Source organism: Brienomyrus brachyistius, chromosome 13 (genome assembly GCF_023856365.1).
Source record: "Brienomyrus brachyistius isolate T26 chromosome 13, BBRACH_0.4, whole genome shotgun sequence".
In the NCBI taxonomy this organism is placed as follows: Eukaryota; Metazoa; Chordata; class Actinopteri; order Osteoglossiformes; family Mormyridae; genus Brienomyrus; species Brienomyrus brachyistius.
Genome location: NC_064545.1, coordinates 2,313,015 through 2,332,026, shown reverse-complemented (window position 1 = coordinate 2,332,026; position 19,012 = coordinate 2,313,015). Strand labels below are relative to the sequence as shown.

Below are 19,012 nucleotides of genomic sequence, written 5' to 3'. Positions count from 1 at the left end.
TTGCAAGGTCTCCAATTGGAGGTTTATAAGTAAGGGGGGGGGGGGGGTGGGGGCTGCACCTGCATGGAGCGGGTGACAAGTCTCCTAAACCAAGAGGATCATTCATTTCCCTGCATCCTAAGAAAAAGAAAATTACTTGCCACTTTCTGCAAAGTAATTTAAGAGTAAAGGAAACATTGATACTGGGATATGGCTGAGAAGGAGAGGGTCTGGTTCCACTCTGATCAGACTGGCCTGATGAAGGTGGCAGAGTTAAGAGGCAGAGCCAGGCCCAGAGACATGGGGGACGACTGCATTAGCTGCTATGAAAAGCCTTTGTGTGGTTAATAACAGTCCTGGCTCACTGCCAGGGGCTCAGAGTGGGGGATTAGCCTGAACAATCAGGTCTGCAGGATCAAAACAAGGAGGCAGGAATGGCGAGGTCATATAGCTTCCAGGGGAGGGGAGGGAGGGCTGGATCACAGCCAGGCTTGGGTTGGGCTTTTAGGGGAGATCCTGCAGGCAACAATGAAGCCCCAGGATGGTGGCCTCAATAGTATAATCCTGCCTGGTTTCTAGCTCTGGGTGAATTACCACTGGCCACACACACACACTTGAGTGTTCACTCACACACATTCAGTCCAGTATTCAGTATAAAGGCATTTGGTTTGTAGTGGAGGATAGTAAAAGTTTTCAGAAGAGTGACTAATTTGCTTGGTGTTTCATTTCTCTGTCCTCTTGCTGAAAATGTTAATTTCTTATTTCATGATGGTTCTTATTTTGGAAGTCCAGTATTACATTGCCATTTTTTATAGTGCTTGACTTGCAGGACTTAGCTCTGTCATCCATGTAGATTGTAATAATACCCGTCATAATATGAGCCCTATTCACTGCTTTATGTGGCTGGAAAGTTCACTCACCAGCTGGTTCCTGTGCTTGGCTAAATTGTTCAGTTCTTGTTGTGCTTTGGTTCGTTTCCTTGATTGAAAGACTCATATTCTGAGATTAAATTCTCGCCACTTGTTTAAACCTCTGTCATAGTTTCTTTTGAAAGCACTGGACTGGTGCTTGTAGCTTCTTTCCTGTTTGATTAGCCGTGACCTTGCATGTGGTAACACAGCGACTGATGGCATCTGGAATGGGAGGAGCTAATTAGGCAGTGACATAAGCTGACCCTCTCAGCAGCATACCCCCACCCTGCAGGCATTATGAGGCTTCCGCTGTCCATTACATCCTTCTCTCCTCTGAGCAGACCTTCGCTGTTTTCATTCCTGTCTATCAGTAGCCCCAGACAGCAACAGTGGTAGGTGTTCCACTTATGGGCTCATAGTTTCGGCTTTACTGACCAGCCTATTGCAACAGTACCACACACATTCAAGCCCACACACGCACACTGACCAGCTAATGAGCTTTAGGGATGACTGAGTGTCCTTTCCAGATACTCCACTACAAACTCTCAGGTTCTTTTCCACATCATATACAATTCAAACGTGCTTGCTAGAAGACATATGAGAGAGACTGCTTAGCGTTTAACAGCAGCAAAATATTTTTCTGCCAATGTGAGATGTCTACATATCACACTATATAAGATGACATCTGAGCCTTTCAGCTGGTGATTTTCTGAGGTATTTTCCAAATTTTACCTTTATTGTCACCCGAATTATCTTTAGGGCTGGAATGATTATTCGACGTAATCGACGATGTGGATTATAAAAATGCGTCGGCGTGGAATTTTAGCGTCGACGCTTTGTGTAAAACTACGTAAATGTTTTGTGACTGCAATGCCCTGTGACAAGACAATCGTATTCTAAGGGAAAGTACTTTATCCCCCCTGGAGGACGTTAACGCTGTCCTTTTAAGAATCGCGCAGTAAAACAGTCTGCTAATAATTGAACTTTACTGTCCACCTGATGATCTCCTCGCCACTCGAGAGCTACAAAATGTTATTTATTGGACCTGCAGCATGGTTTTCATTTACAATACAAAGTTATTCAGCTAATACGCTTGTTAATTGTTTCACTCCTGGCACCATTAAAACTATTAATTATAGACTGAATTCCGATATAGTTTTGTCTAATATCGCTGATGCCAGCAGTGCCGCATTATTTTGTAAGGCATGCACTGGCCAATCATGTAGCACTTCTCTCATAAATATTAATGAGACATCTCCTACCACCCTGCTAAAAGGAAATTCTGCAAAATGAAGTTGTCTCCATATCAGTGGCACTGGGAGTATTCTGTTAGCACCAGTGTTTCAAAATGGAATTAAACGTTCATTTTTGTTCAACTGGTAATATTAATTTTGGAGGGGATGATTCTCCTAACTTGGTCCATTAAGTGTGCTGTGACAGATTTTTGGAGAGGACTGAATGCTTTGCCTTGGGTTGAAGGCCTTGCACTGGCTCCTGAAAGGACCTGGCTCATCTCCAAGCTATAAATGGAGAGCAGAAGCCAGAAATCCCTAGTGGTGATGTTTTTTGCCATTTAATTTCCCCTTCTCTCCCTCCTGCATCTCATCTCAGATTGTGTGATGGTTCAGTGATTCTTTGTTTTTCTACTTCCGTTTGTTTATCGTCTTCTCACTCGGTTGTCTTCTGTGATTTTAACTAGTACTATATGTGTGCATAGTCCAAGTTAATATAGATGTGTAGTCCCAGTGTATGACAAGGCTTCAGATGAAACGGAAGTATCCTACAGCTGAATGCTTTCTAACTGTAATGGATAACCAGGTCTTTCTGTTGGCTGATCCTGTTCATGTGTGGAAATTATTTGAAAACATAAACAGTATTAAAACATTAAAATTAAGACGTTCTAAATTTATTTTTCCCCATTTCCTTCTGGAAATCCAACCAATGTACATGAGTTTGTTTCCCTTAAAGAATTTTATATTTGGTCAGCCCTCTAGAGGAAAGTAGATTACAGCACCTGACACTGTTTGCTTACTGCTCTGTGACTACTTCCAGAATTCTTCTGAAAGAAAGCGAGCAAAGCTTCTCTACTGGCTGCCTTATGTGTTGCAAGTAGTAAACAAGTAAAGAGTTGTGAGGCCTACACAGCATTGTCCTTCCTTTTTGCACATGCATATTTCATAGTGTCTGAGATGGCTAACAAGTATGCGTAGTGTTTGTCGAAGTATTAGCTTCAGACAGACCTTAGCTGAGTACTCTTTTTTTGAGAGATGGTTAGCTGGCACTGCTCTTGCTTTGTGTGTATGGAACAGTTGTTAAATACTTCTGTTCCAGTAATTTGTCTGTAGTGATAATTCAAAAAATCTTTATATAATGACTAAAACAGTTTTTATATAATTTGATCTGTCACACAGCTTTCTTCTCTGAATGAATAAAAAAAATGGTTTTACCTATGTTTTACTTAATTGTCTGCATCCTCTGCTCTGAAGTATAGATTTTCTTCTTGAACAAATGTGACCATTTTGTTCAGAGTAAAGGAACTGCCGTCTTTCTATACTCATGTTGTCCCAATACACTAGCCTGAAAAAGAAGGCATGCAGATGCATATTGTAAATTGTGTTGTTAAGGAGGCTGGATTTAGGGGAAGCCTGAGAAGAGTCACCAGAGCTGAACCAAACATTACTGTGATCTGTATCACTTTTGTTATTTGTCTCTTTGGCAAAGGGTTTAGCATTCTCACTTGTGCACTGTTGTGATATCACAAACCTATAACCCAATCTCTACCTGTCTCACAATCAACTGACCAACTGAGCAGTTTATACCTGTTGAAGGCAGGGGATACTGAGGGTGAGGTAGAAGGTCAACTGGGAGAACAACTAGGAATAATGCTCTGGGTAGTGCTTAATCCAGAGTTGTTGCCTTATTACACTTTGTCCTTAAGCAATGTGACCTGTTACCGTTCATTGATATGTGTGAAGAGTTGTATTCAGTATATCTAGTCCCAGATGCTGATGTTCAGGCAGCCTTTTATTCCATGCTAAAAGGATCTGTGAAAATTTGATGGATGGCTGAACAGCAGTAAATGCAGTCATGGAATCCCTTATTGGCCCATATAAGGTCAGTTGGGATATTGATCATGCGTGTCCCAAGCACAGGGGTCCAGGGAAGGCCAACCTGCTGCCTAGCTTCAAAGAGCTTACCTGTATCTTCCCATCAGAGACTGGGACTGATGAGACTTATTATATACTTATAAGACACAGTCTGTTTTGTATCCTATACTATCATCCATCTGGTCCTGGATTTCCTAGCCTCCATTTTTAGCTGCATTTGGGATATTGCAATAGCCAAGGAGGCAAGGCAGAGGGATGTATCTGCATTTACCATGCAATTAGGACTTTTCCAAGTTAAGGTGAAGACGTTTAGATTGAAGAATATCTTGTGTACTTTCCAGCCACTGATGGGATTAGTGTTCTCTGGACCCCAAGACTGCTGCTACCTGATGTACATCAATTGTATACTCACCTTCCAAAGAATAGCATGCACAGAGCCATTGAAGTATTTAACAAGCTTCAAGGTGAAAATCTTTCCCTGAACTTGAAGAAATGCATCTTCATCAAGTTCCTGGGTCACAATATGTCATCACCACAGATCTTGGTAAGACATGCACTATCCAGGACTGCAGCACCCCATGGAACCTTAAAGAATTCCGAAGGTTCTTAGGTTTGAATGAATCATACCTGAATCTTTAATTTTGCTAACCAGGCTGACCTAAAATATGTTTTATTTTTTTCATCAGTGTTTCTCACTAACTGCAGATTTATCTCGCGTTTATATTTTATGTTGGATGGTAAGTCTGGCATATTTTGTTTGTACTGTGTATATATGCTTACATTCACCCAAAAATGTTTCAATGTCATATGATCAAGGGAGGCAAAAAGACTCCCCCAAACAAAAGACCTTTAAATTCATGCCATTATTTTTAACCATCTGTGCTAGACCTGTGCTATAGTTGTCTATGTATTTTAAGAGGAGGAGAATACAGAAAGTGACATTGAAAGGGCAAAATAAAAGGACAGAAGAGGCAGACTGGGTGCTTGTAAAGCAGACAAAAGGAGAGTTTGCTCAGGCAATATGATCACTGAGTAGCCAGTCTGCAGCCTCCCACAAGGCTATCGTCTTTCCCTCTTCCCTTTGCCAGCATGGCCCTTGTCCTCTGTGTGTCCTGCCATTCCCGAATCTCATGTAGCATCTTCCGTTTTCAATGTGACTCCTTCAAATTTTAGAACCCCAGAGATCACTTTTCTGGTGCTTTTAGCATCATATTGTATTGCTCTTGAGTTTGCCTTACTGATGGTAGTCTGTCAACATATCTGTCCAGTTCCTGTAAGCACCTCCTAGCTTCGGCGAATTGTAGTGGTATGTTTGACAGCAATGCATATAATTTGTCTCGTTGTCTCTGTTTCTGTTTGTTGTTTACTTTTTGATTCATTGTGCATTTATTAAACCTGTATGTGGTCTTTGAATTAATCATAATTTTAGTGCCCATATTCTCATTTCATTAATTTTTGTCAGGAGCCCCCTAGTCACTTTGCCTTACTTTTCAACTTGCATAGAAAGTCCAAGGGGCTAATTTTTCATGGAAGTACTTGCCATTAGCTGTGGACCAGCAACAGGAAATTCTGGGCCATGTTGTAGATTCTAGAGAGGTTGTGCCTATAGAAGAGAGAGTAAGCATGCTGTACATGTATATATTCGTTTTGGCGGATATGCTCTGAAAATGTACTACAAACACCAGAAGGAGTATAATACACATCCAGGTTTCTAATATAGGAGCCGTCTCAAAATCCTTGTATTTTAAATGTACTTCTGAACATCAGGCAGATGTTTAATTTGAGCTACATTACTGTGATAAGATGTTATGTCCTTGCAGTCAGCATAAAGGTAGTTTCAGGACCTGTAGCCCTTTGTAGCAATATTTTGAACAGAAAATATTATCTAAGCAGGTTTGTCAGTTTGGGCACCATAAAAAAGAAGATGGCCTGTGTGTTTCCACCTTGTATTAATAATGAATGATGAATAATGAACTCTGTGATCTGCAAAAAAAAACCCATCATTTTACAAGGAAGGCTTACTTGTAATGTCTGTTTTTGTTTTAAGGGTAAAGGATGTAACTACTTTTTAGGTAGCCATACTATAATTGAATTGGGTGAATTTTACATGCAGAAATATAATCTTCAGCAAACACAGACATTTTATTTTAGTTTTAACTGTTTTGTAATTTGGGAATTGTATGGTGCATAATGTGTATGTAATACCTGCCTTAATGACATGTGATATGACTCCTGCATGTGTGCCTATAGAAGAGAGTTTGCTCAGGCAATATGATCACTGAGTATCCAGTCTGCAGCCTCCCACATGAACATAAAACTGATGCACAAGTCCAGTTATACATACGAATATCCTGGCTCAAACACTTTTTACGTAAATGTGCACTGTAATTTAAAATGCCACAACCACAAGCTAGTGCAAAAAAGGGCACAAAAACACTGATGACTGACAAGACCAATGACTAAACTCTAAAAACAAAGAAATCTACAAAAGTGGTTCTCCCCCCCTACCCTGCAATATATAAAGAAGAATATAAAGATACAAAACAGACTTAAAATCAAAAGACAACACATTTGTACCAAATGCCATGACCATAAACAACTCTCTAAATCCAATCTGAAAATCAAAACCAAAAATCATAACAACAGGGTTCTCCAAACACACACTCATTTTCCCATAGTGCTAGTCTTTTATTTGGAGAAGTGACCGGTCTTCATTGACACAGGCCAGAATTCTTTTAGATGGAGGAATCGGTGGTTCCTTGAAAGACCATAGACTCCTAAAATGTAAAACCACTGTGTTGGTTTGACCATGATCTAGACCCTTCTGACTAGGTGTTGTCACGATCTAAGCCGGACGGAACGGCGAACAAGAAACAGGCTGGAAGCCGCAAATCAGGGCAAATGAGGGGTTTAATTGAAACGAAGGCACGGACATTCACTAACATCACCACGAAACAACCATCAATGACAGACATGGAAACAGGGGAGACCAGGACTTAAATACAATAAAGCAGGGCAACATAACCGGACAGGGCTGGAAACAATCAGGGAAGCACACGTGGGTAATCAGGGGGCGTGGCACACATGAGGAGCGGACGGGTCAGGCGTCACAGATGTCATAATGACTATATTTTGTTTAATTATCTGAAACTTACCTGCTTTTGTAATAGGGCTGGGTATTGCCACTGATTTCCCGTATTGTTTCAGTTCCGATTAGCAAGGTCCCGATTTCTATTTGATTTCTGATTCAATTCAATCCGATTCAGTATCAATTAGTTAGGGATATTTCAGTTACAGAACTGATTTTGCTTGGTTTGGAAAGAAATTCTCAGAGAACCAATGCTGTAAATGTATATGGAGCCCTCTAACCTGGTGCATCATTAAAAATGTTAATATTATGCATTAAGAATTGACCCCAAAACTGCCACATTAACGAACTGCCTATTTAACATTACCAGAAAGTTTTGGATCGGATGTTTTTGCAGATTTTGCATCTGGAAGATGTCTCGTTAAATGGTTTAGGAGACTTGTGGTATTTCCGCAGTATTTCACCTTCGTTATGCATATTTTACTTATGACTTTGCTTTTATCCAACCCTTCCCTGTCCCCTTATTTCTGAAATTCGAAATACATCCAGACATCTGCCTTTAGGCTTGACTGTACCTTCAAAGGAACAGCTCCCACCATGTTTTATCTGCCTTTGTCTGCCAGATCTGTGTGATGCTGGCTACGTGAGACTAACAGGGGTAAAGCTTCACACATCCAAGGGAAGGCCATAGTCATATCCGCATATATTAAAAAATTGATATTAGGTTTTTATGAATGGATATCGGATTATGCAAATGAAGAATGATTTGAATCAGAACATTTGAATTTTTAAAGCCAACCTTTGTTAATAGGCCTGTGCAATGTCTACAAGAAATATGCATGCAACACCCTCTTCTCCAAACTTGCACACACACAGCAGCAAGCAGGTTACATAAAATAAAAACATTGTGCAGATAATCCACCAAACAGCCGGCATTCAAACTTGCAGACCGGAGACGTGGGGGTGCTTGTGATGCTAGTTAGCTGTAGGACGTTATTTAATTCTTTTAGTCTCTGTGGCAAACAGTCAGTTGGCGGGCCAGATTTAATAATTTAAAAACATGTTGCAGACAGTCTAAGACCATTTAACATATTTTTACAATGTGTTTCAGTTCAGAAAATATTACAGTGAAAGAGGAGTGGCAGTGGTAAGCCCTGGCTGTGTACCACTAATACTTAAACGTGCCATACTTTATGAACTACTGGTCTAAAGTAAATAAATAGATTTCAATTTAAATTGTAAGTCTACAATGAGTTAAAAACGTAACAGCCATGTTTTTAAGAAAAAAAGAACCGCATCAGAATTGTAGGCTCCAAGACTGAAAGCCATGTCAAAAATCTTTGTCTTGCTTTATGTGGTTCTGTAATGCTTGCCACACAATATGACAATCCTCCTTTGGTGTGGTCCGTCTTGGGCTACCGGAACCTTCACGCCATGTGTGGGTGCCCTCATGTGCCATTTGGTTTGAACATCGGGTGACTATGACATCTGCATGCCCCACATGCCTGGTAATTGCACGATACAACCACCCGGCCTCATACAAATCCACAATGTGACCCCTATCAAATTCTGCCAAGTGCTGGTAAGGCTGTCTGCTGTGTCTACGTGGCATCCTCTGTGTCTGGTGACTATACGTGCCAGCTCTTGGCAAATTGACATTACATACCCATCGCTGGTCTGCACATGTACCAAATTGCATCCAAATCGGACCATTACTTCTGGGTGCTCAACTTTTTTTGTCACTGAGTTTGAGCTAGTAAATGTGAATGAAAAAAAATGTATCGCAAAAAAATCTTTATGTATGTATCTAGTAGCCTTATTAATGTACCGTTCCACCTCATTTGTACATAAAGTTTTAAGCGGTTTAGAGGCATTTGCAGCTCATTTTAAATCTTTCAAGAGAGTATACGCAACTGGAGAATGTTTAAAATGCCACAATTTTTCTCCCACTGGCAACAGCGTGTGTTCTTCCACCCAGTTGCGCATGCTTTGTTTATTTGGATTTTGTTTTAGAACCATTGCAAATCGCTGTGCTACTAGTTGCCGGTAAAAGAGTAAAATACTCCCAGATCTGACCTTCGTATTACACCCACTGAGTGGCAAAATAACTGAGTGGCAGCGTAAGTGTTCAGCTTGAATCTGAAGTAGAAAAGAGTTGTTGTGCAACTGATTGTACAAATTGATTTAACAAAAATAGGAGCTATCTTTTCAGACTGCCGAAAACTAAATAAGTAAGTATCGGACTTGGATTGGTCACATATGTCTAATAGGTCTGGATCGGTGTCGATTCCGATCCGAATATCAGATCGGTGTATCTCTAGTTTATATCCTTCAGTTGTTGAGCCACTGAAAGCAGTACAATGTTTTCATGAGTGTCACAATTGGTGTGTGTTCATTGTTATATGCCGCTATACTTAACTCAAATTCTAAATATAGTTGGCTTATGGCAGTCCGTTTGTAAGCGTGAGTTGTCCATAAGTCATTTTCGGGCATTCTTAACCCAGGGACTGCCTGTATATAATGCTGCTCTTGAAGTCGCTTTGTCCTTAGAGATCCTCTGTCAGCTTGCACATTTTACATTGCAGCTTAGCAGTAAGGAATGTACTTCAGTAGACCTTAAGTGATCTAAGGCCAGTTCCCATGGTGTTGTAATCCTGGCATCACATGTCAGTGCCGAAAAGAAGGCAGCATCAACACTTTCATGAAATATTCAGCTACATGATTCTCTGTTAATCCTGGTGCTGTTTCACTATTGACTGTGGAATACTTACACACAATCAGTGGAGATATTCAGGTGTTAATTATCCTTCAGCACAGAATTGGGTTGCCTTTGCATTGGATGAACATGTTAGTGTTTTGCTTTCAACTCAGGATTTGTTGATGAAGGAAAAAAATTAGGTGTGGTTGGAATAGAGTACCACTGCCCTGTGACCCTGAGAGGCCGGGAAGGTGCCTATTATGGCATCCTGCTCCTCCAGCTTTCTGGTGCTCCCAGGGGGAAGACTTTTCCCCCCCTACATTGATATATTATTCATCTGAAAGAGTGCTGGTGCTAGCTTCATCCCATACAAATTCCCATTTGGTCATTTGAAGCTCAATCCAGTCACCATATTGATCTTGTAGTACATGCCATGGAAAATTATTTGTCGCGGTTGCATTTATACCTCTAGTAAACGGGAAGGTTTTTGTATTTAACAGAGAGCATGGGATTTCTTACAGTATGCTGTCTAAAAATGATAGAATAATAGCACTGTTCGCCTGACATTCTATTAAGATATTTCTTTATGCAATTCTTGGCCACTATTGGTAGCTGTTTGCTGTCACTCAGACCAGTGACTTTAACTAGATACCCAGGAGACAATGATATACAGTTCATCTTGAAATCAGTTCAAGAAATTTTCATTTCAGTTAATAATGCCTATTTAAAAGGTGGACATGCCATCTCCACTGTGATTATCTGAAACGTTCTATATGTAATGGAACTTCCCCTAATATAGTGTATGGTGTTGAAGTAGTCAAGTGTAATGCCTTGGGTTATGTACAGTTACATATGTTCACCATGTTCAGAGTGGTCACAGTAGCTAAATCAGGTTCATTAATACTTTATGCTATGTATTCATTCCTCTGTTCCTCACCTCCTCTATGAAATCCTTATGCTACTGCCTGTTATTGATGGTACTATTGCAGCAGTAAGCTAGTGACTAGAATAAACCTGGGGATAATTCAAATACATGCTGCTTCCAGGAAGAGGAAGAGAAAAGGACGCCATGGGATTTACTGGTTTAGACGATTAAGCCAAGCCTCTTGAGGAAGGCGAGATGCTGGCTAGAGTGGAGTTCTGCTGGTAATTCCAGGGACTAATAAGTAGGTAGTTTTAACCTCTTGATAGGCTTATGATCTAGACAAAGAGGGGAAGGAGATGGGAGGAGTGGAAGGTTCTTAACAGCATTATCAGGATATGTATGCATCCTGGACTCATTTGGGATATTTTGGCAAGCTTGTAGATGTGCATTGTGATTGGTCTGTGATTGGACTGTGCTGCCTCTGTAAGCATATGTAGCTACATTGGGATTTGTGTAGGTATGGGATCTGGTGTGTCGCCCTGAGAGGAGGTGCTGTATCTAAATCTGCATGTGGGTGTTTTCTGAGCCATTGTGATGCGCTTGTGTAGGCTTACCAGTCATACAGAACTAACTTGGTAGATGAAGAGTGGAAGGCTCCTGAAAAACAATGTTTAGCGCACCGACCATAAGGGAAGATAAGGATCACAACCAGTCAATGCCAGCAGCCTGGCCTGCAGCCCAGTTCTTGGGCACAAATCCCAGCTTCCCCAAGAGCCTGTCACAGCCAGAGGACAAATAAACATCTAATTATTATTTGCCTCTTATCATGTGAAACACCCCATCTCTGCAGGAGTAACTCTGGGTCACTAAGGCAGATTTAAGGTTTTGATTTTTATCTGGTCCCTGCTTTACACCACAGAAAACAGAGAAACCCAGTTGTGTGTTCAGAAGAGTAATTTTAGTAATGTGTATATTTGTGTTGTCCCCTGGAGGAGAGAGGAGAAAATGTAAATACACTCAAACCTCAGATTGCGAGTAACTTGGTTTGCAAGTGTTTTACAAGACGAGCAAAAGTTTTAAATAAATTTTAACTTGATAAACGAACGAGGTCTTGCAATCCAAGTATTACGTCTACTCTTTGTCTGCCTAGTATCACGTAATCACAACTGAGCCAAAGGTTCTTTTCTCTCTCTCGCTGCCGGATTGTGGGTAATCGTTTCTGCAGCTTGATCTCAGTCGGCGTACCTCACTTGTATAGTCAAAATTTTGTAGAAAAGCACCACCCGAATAAGGGTGTAGCAGTACGAGCAATTAATCTGTTTAACGACAATGCAATGTCCACATTTCCGCAAAATTGAAAAAGGAGGCAAAAGCGGCTGTCATCTTCGATAGTACCCTCTCCTTTCAGTCCCATATTAATATCACCGGGTCTGCATATTTCCATCTCCATAATATCAACCGTCTTCACCTCTCCCTCACCCCCCAGGCTGCTGTTATTCTTGTTCATAGTCTTGTTTCCATTATTTCTAATGGGAAAATTCGCTTTGATATATGAGTGCTTTGGATTACGAGCACATTTCCGGAACGAATTGTGCTTGCAATCCGAGGTTTTACTGTAATGTCGTTTTTATCGTCACTCCATCATCACTGCTTGTTAAGGTAGTCTCTGTCTAAAGAATAGCCTTTTGCTAAGTGAGATATTGGAACAAATGTGGCTTGCATCCTAAGAATATCCTCAGTGCTGTCGTTTGAATCACAGCAGCCTTTCATCCTCAAACTATCCTGACCATGTGTTGTCTTATGAGTTTCATGGGGTTTAACTGGTCTTAACTGGCTATTCTCTTTAAGGCAGTATCAAACGGAAAGTGCTCCCTTTCTAGATTTTTTTTTGTGTCAGTGGTCCACTGGTAATAGGGATTTTGACCGATACCGATTTTTGTATAATATTTTGGATACTGCTAACTGATGGTGAAACTTTTCTAGCTAACGAAACCCCTCGTCTTCCTCTATGGGAGATGACTAATTGTCCAAAACAGTCATCATTTTATCATGATATCATCATGATATCTTGATTATTAATTATGTCAGTCAATACTGATGTTAACCATTACATTGTACATCTGTTTTTTTTATTGATATTGAGGCTGCTTGACTGCTTTTGATAATGTCTGTTTTACCTATTTTCATGTCTATTTTCGTTTGCTAATTGATTACGTTTGCCAGTGAATTTATTATTGAAATGGTATTTCAGCCATAGTTTTGGAAATTCGTTGTAAATCCTGCTTGTTCTCGCCATGATTTCCCACACACACACATACACACACACACAAGTTGGTCTTCCTATCTAAATGGGGACCATCCATTAATTTCTATGGGAAAAACCTTAATCCCAATCACAACACCCTTAACCGCTACCCAGCCCTAACCTTAACCATAAGTAACCAACCAAAATACAAAACATTTTTACTTTTTTATGAAATTGAGGTTATCCAAATGGGGACCTGAAGAAGTCTCCCCGAAAGAAGTAAGGAAGTTTCAGGTTTTACTGCACTTTGGGGACATTTTGGTCCCCAAATATGATGTATGCAAACACACACTCATTCTATTTGTAAGGTAAATTTTCTTACTGTGCATGTATATGCCTGCTGGACACTTCACCAGTAAGGAGCACATAGTAAAAATCATGGTTGGATCCATTGTTTGTTCTGGGCTTTGAAATGAGATATTCACTTTTTCTATGTAGATGTTGCTAATGCTGTTGTGCGGCTAGCTTTTATGTGATCATGATGCCCTACACATAAAGAATAATGACATCCACTGAGGGCCAGAAGCACCGTCTGTCAGTGGGCCTTCATAAGCTTAGTCAACCTTCTATCCAGCACTCCAGTCTTTTAGCTATACATGATGGCGTGATCCCATTATCACCATCAATAGCATTTAGTTATTTTGTGGTTATTGTTTGTTTAGAGGCTGAGCTAATGCTAGCAGCTCATCCCAGTGTGATATGTATTCTAAATGTAAAAATCTTCCCAACGTTAAAAAATGGAGCTAGACAGAGTTCTGAATAATAAAATGAGTTACTTTTCAGTTCATAAATTCAGTGGAGAGCACGGTGCATCATAGTGGTTCAAAGCTGAGGTAGCATGTATGTTGTACATTCTCTTTACAAATGTGCACATAAGTTAATGCTGCAATGGTGTCTTGCCAGTTCCTGCTGGCACAGTAGAATGAAAAACCCCAAATGCTTAAGCGGTAACTAAGCCTCTAATGGGGAAGCTAACTTCTTCCACCTGCCACAGAGATTGCCGTGCATTTAGAATAAAATCAAAAGCATTGCTGCTTTGGTCCTTGGGTCTGCTGGACAGTGATTTTCAAAAGAAAAGGGGTTGATGAGAATATATGTACAGAATCAACAAATTGTCTATCTTAAACATTTGTTAAAGCAGAATTATTGGTTTATGTGTTGAGTGGGCTGCACGATATTGCATTACAATTATATCATGCATGCGCAGTAATCACCAGGGCATTAGATGACAGCTGTAAAAATTTGTCCGGATACTGGCTTGTTCATTTACTTATGCCCACAATTTGATAGGCAGATTATCAGTACACCTAAAATATTAGTGAGAAGCATATTGTGACACACCAAAGTTAGTAATTTGTATAAATTCCTTATGTTTAATGAATGTGTTGGACTTTAAACCACTAACTGAATTTAATAAATATAAGGATATGCCGAATTCATCTGAAAGGGCACCGGGAGATGTGGATAGACCTGAAAGGCCATCTGAAAGGCTACCTGGATGTGCATGGAAAGATTTGAGCAGAAAAGAGGCAAAGATTTTTTCCAAGCAGAAGCTTTGACTATGGACAGAACCCATTTTCATCATAACTAGATCACCTTGCATATGTGTTGTGGGTGTTTGGCTATTTCCAGGACCCTACACCAGGGGCCCCTATCATAGTACTGGGTTTCTATGTCATAGAGGACAGTGGCTGTCTGTCTGTCACCATACATACTTTACCGAGGTGTATCTCTGTTACCTTGAACAAATGAATGATTCTACCTGAATACCATGTGGCACTTGCAACCCATTCATTGCTATGCTTGTAGAAGTGATGTTGTGATCATTAGGCATAGCTCTGGCTTATAAGCGTCCAGGGCTGTGGACCTAATGCATTTTCATTGCCTGGTTTATCTTTACCCCCCTCAGCACAAAGGGTCTAATGAAATGAGTTTGTGCAGGTCACTGGCCATAACGCCAGTCTGGGCCTGGTTGCCTGGTTACCAGAGCAGAGCAGCACACAGGCTGCATGGATTGCTATATGAAATGTAAATAGGTTTATTGCACGCTCCCTCTCTCTTGTTCCTCTGAGCACAGTAAATGTGTAAAGCAGCACACCTGTAGCTCTGTAGTCTTTGTCACATGCTTGTATGGAGATCCATTATGTAGTGGACGATTGCTCTTGAGAGGTCTTAGTAAGGTTCTTTTGAATATGAAGTCATCCTCGCTCCTTGAATGAGGATCTTTACAGTTCTGCATACTCCAAATGACAGTGTGAATGAATTTTGGGGCAGGGCTTGAGGAGAGGTGGGGAGAAGAGTACAAGAACAAAATGTATATCTCCTCAGACTAAGTGTCAACAAAGCATTTCACTGAAAAGCCTTGAGTACCATACATGTCTGCCCCATTATAGTGCTTTTTGTGAGCTTGAAACTTTTGCCCTCCCTTACGGCACATTGGCAGACATTTGTTAGAACGTCTCCATAGCCTTTGGGACAGGCGGCCCCGCCCTCACCTGCACACGGAGCCGTTGGAGTCTGGATTGTAGGTGCTTTCCCACTACTACTTGCTTTCACAACTACTGATTATCCAGTCACATTATGCACTGCTGTTCAATGTGGAAAAACTGATCTCATCATTGCTGTAAATGTATTCTCACCAGATAGTGTAAGTGGATTTTTCCTTTTTATCATTTACTGTTCAAATACAATATAAGCTCTTTTGAAATATGGTCTGTAGTCACACACTGCTGTATTTTAGCCATGAAGACTAACTTTTTAAAATCATATCACATGCCATTTTGTATTGTTTAGCTCTTCAGTGTCACCCCTGACATAGGATAAACTGCTCTGAGCATACCTGAGTATGGGGCTGATGCTGGTTTGCTGGTCACACTGTACATAGGAGAATCACAGTTCTGGTCTTTGCCTTTGGACTCATGTACAACAAAAAGAGGCTTTGGCAGACACACATGTATGGACTATTTGATAGTAGTGTAAGAAGAGGATTGAAAGTTTTTTCACTTCTGAAACATAATGCTAATGTCCGTCACCTAACCTACAGAAACCATCACAGGCAAAAGTTTTAGAATTGTTCTACTTTACCAGTGCCTTGGTTTGGTTTCCCACGTTCTAGAAATGCTGCTTTCTCTCTGTATTTCTGCCTCAGAGGTAAAAATAGCATAGAATAAGAGATCAGTACAGCTTTACGTGAATTGAGGGGGGAACACTGGGATATGTGCATTAGACTTCCACATTCCACACTCATTCATGGATCTGTCACAGCACACCGGCAATATCTGTATTTGCTTATATTGTCTTAATGCTCAACATAAAACTAAGGACAGCCCTCTGTCCTGAAATGGAAAAAAATTAAAACCAGTATGGTGGGGCCAGCAATGAAAAACTGCTTCCTTTTTCCTGTAAATGTTTCCTGAAAAGCAGGCCTTAACGCCCCTCTTTTTGTTTTCCTCTCGGCAGACGGTTGATGACGACGCGATGGAAGCGTGAATGAGGGTTAGCGTGGCGAAAACTGAATGATGCCCAAGGCTGGGGACTGTAAAACACCCCAGCTGGAGGACTTCTCACTCAACCCTGACATGCTAGAAAAGCAGACTGGGAAGAAGGTAAGATCTCCTCAGGCGTGTGTCTATGGCAGTTTCTACCATTTCTGTTCATCTCTTCATTTCATACAGTCCATCTTTTTACAAAGAGCAGCTTTCTTTGGGAAGTTCACAGCCACTAATTGGTTGTCTCACCGTCAGTAGACTTGCATTAAAACATTAGTAGCACTCTAACTCGATATCTTGCTGATGTAACTATCTGACATGTTTTATGGAGCTCTGGTGATTACATAAAATATGAGAATAAGGAGCAGGGTGTATTTCCAGGCCATTTCTGCATGGTCAGGATAGGTTGTAAATAATGTTTAACAGCCTCATTACTGTGATGGTATTCCCCATCAAAGCAGTGCTCTCCATCACATTCTGATGGAGATCTCTGGGATTTAAATCCAGAAGCTGGATGGCCAGCAGTAGATTGATAATCAGATTCTCCGTAGAGCATCTGTTAACCTCATAGCTGTCGACAGCAGTGCTGTCACCTGTCGGCAGAATACCAGCGTTTTGTGGGTTTCTGCTGTTAAAAGTGTACCGGGACCAGTCCATCAGAGTGGTGTGCCCCATAACATGGTGAAATGACTAAAGTCCAGACTAAGAAAATCACCCTGAACATTAACAGCCACTGGCAAGACAGTGGAGGATAACTCAGACCATAACCTTATTCTCTGCTGGGTTGCCACATTCCTTGTGCTGTCTGCAAGCCTATTTTAGCATACAAGTGATATAATGGATTACAGCCTTTCTAAGTATGGTAGCGAAACTGCTATCTGTGCCCTATTGCATTTACTTTTTTTGTATAAAATTGGATGCTTGAAGCTCGCTTGGAATTTTGCTGTTTCTGCTGCCGTTTAAAATCTTATATCCATGCATTTTGCTTTCATCCTCAGTGAGTGACACCCAGTCTTTAGAATACACTTTCTGTACGATCTTTGTTTATACACAGTGGCAGTAAGGCTAGGAAGAGTGTATTTGCAATACTGTGCTTGTTTTGCACAGCTTGGTAGGTTAGTACCATATTGTTTCTATTTTCCTTGTCTATTACTTGAATATATTACTAACCCATTAGGAGGATAAGGTGACAGGCTGTCTCCCCAGCTGTGTTTGGCTTCACTGTGGAGCCTTATTTTAGACTGTTTAATGACAGTGACAAGCTTTTCATGCATTACAGTAAAACTACAGAAATAGAACACAGTATACATTTTTGGGGTACAATGTGTTGAACTCTGTGAATCCTGAAGGTGGTGCCTGTGAAATCTTGTAGAGTTTTCAGTTCTATTTTCAGTTATTTTTTTCATATGAACTCTTGTGTCAAATAAGTCATCATTTAAATTCCTTAATACCATAATTGCAAAAAACAATGTATTTTACTGTACTCATGTCACTCTGCAGGGTTCTAATACCTTGATAAATAGCTGCCATGTTTTTGGCTGATGTGCTTCTAAAGTTAACTGCAGGATAAAGTCCATGCTAAATGTCATGCCTCACCCCCCACATAACTCCTGGAAGCTATAGTTCATAGAAGGCATCTTTGATAGCTGGGGCTCTGCAACAAAGTTAAGGTCTGAGGGTTACAATAAAGCCAGCAGTAGAGATAGCATTTGAATCAGCCTTACTGTGTATGTACAGCATTCCAAGCCCGGTTGCATCAGGCACCAGAGGGGGTGGCGCATTGCTGGGAGACGTGTAAACACAGGGTGCCCTTAAAAGACAGCTTTGAAGCATGATGTTGCTCACAGCTTTCAAATGAATTATGCCGATCAGCTTTCTACATTAGCTGTATTTTTTTGTGGTTGGTTATTGTGTGTGCGTGCGTGTTTGCCTGAATGTTGGGAGCTTAACTTCTGTTTTTCTCCACCCCTACTCTCCCTCTACAATTTGCACAATGACAGCCAAGTGTACGAACAGGAAGTAGTGTGTGTGTGTACAATGACTTCATGCTCTCGTGATTGATGAAAGATAGGGAACCACTCTGCACACTCAGAAATGGTGTGGCAATATTCTGCAGTTTGATACGCAGCAGGTTTACTAAAGCCAGTATATATCAGTAGCAGTTTGTAGAGAAGAATCCTTTAGGTCAGTGTTTCTCAACCTGGTCCTCAGGGACCCCCAGACAGTCCACATTTTTGCTCCCTCCCAGCTCCCTGCCAGACTACTTTTTTTGAACCATCTGGGAGTCCCCAAGGACTGGGTTAAGAAACATTGCTTTAGGTAATATTGTGGTTTGAATGGACTGTAAGGTTGATGTAATGTTCAGGTGTATAATCATGTGAGGTGAGTGACCTACCTAGCCCGTTCTGTACTGATGCAGTCTTTGCTCCACCCATGGTTCTATATATGCTCTATTTGTTTTCATAGATCTTTTCATTTAGTGCTTTGTTATAGTGTGCTATGTAGGTAGTATTTTTATGACAGAGTCCTAGCAGACTCACCCTTTCAGAATCCAGGGTTGCATCTTGTTAC

The 19,012-nt window shown here is 40.8% G+C and overlaps 1 protein-coding gene across 1 annotated transcript in view; it reads left to right on the top strand.

Moving 5' to 3' along the window:
• The window catches only part of LOC125705800 (ankyrin repeat domain-containing protein 11-like), a 73,668-nt gene that overhangs the window by 39,317 nt on the left and 15,339 nt on the right, over positions 1–19,012 (top strand). The window contains exon 3 of the mRNA XM_048972057.1: positions 16,413–16,558. Within this exon, the coding sequence (XP_048828014.1) occupies positions 16,469–16,558 (90 nt within the window). The 5' untranslated portion in view covers positions 16,413–16,468. The remainder of the gene's footprint in view (positions 1–16,412; positions 16,559–19,012) is intronic.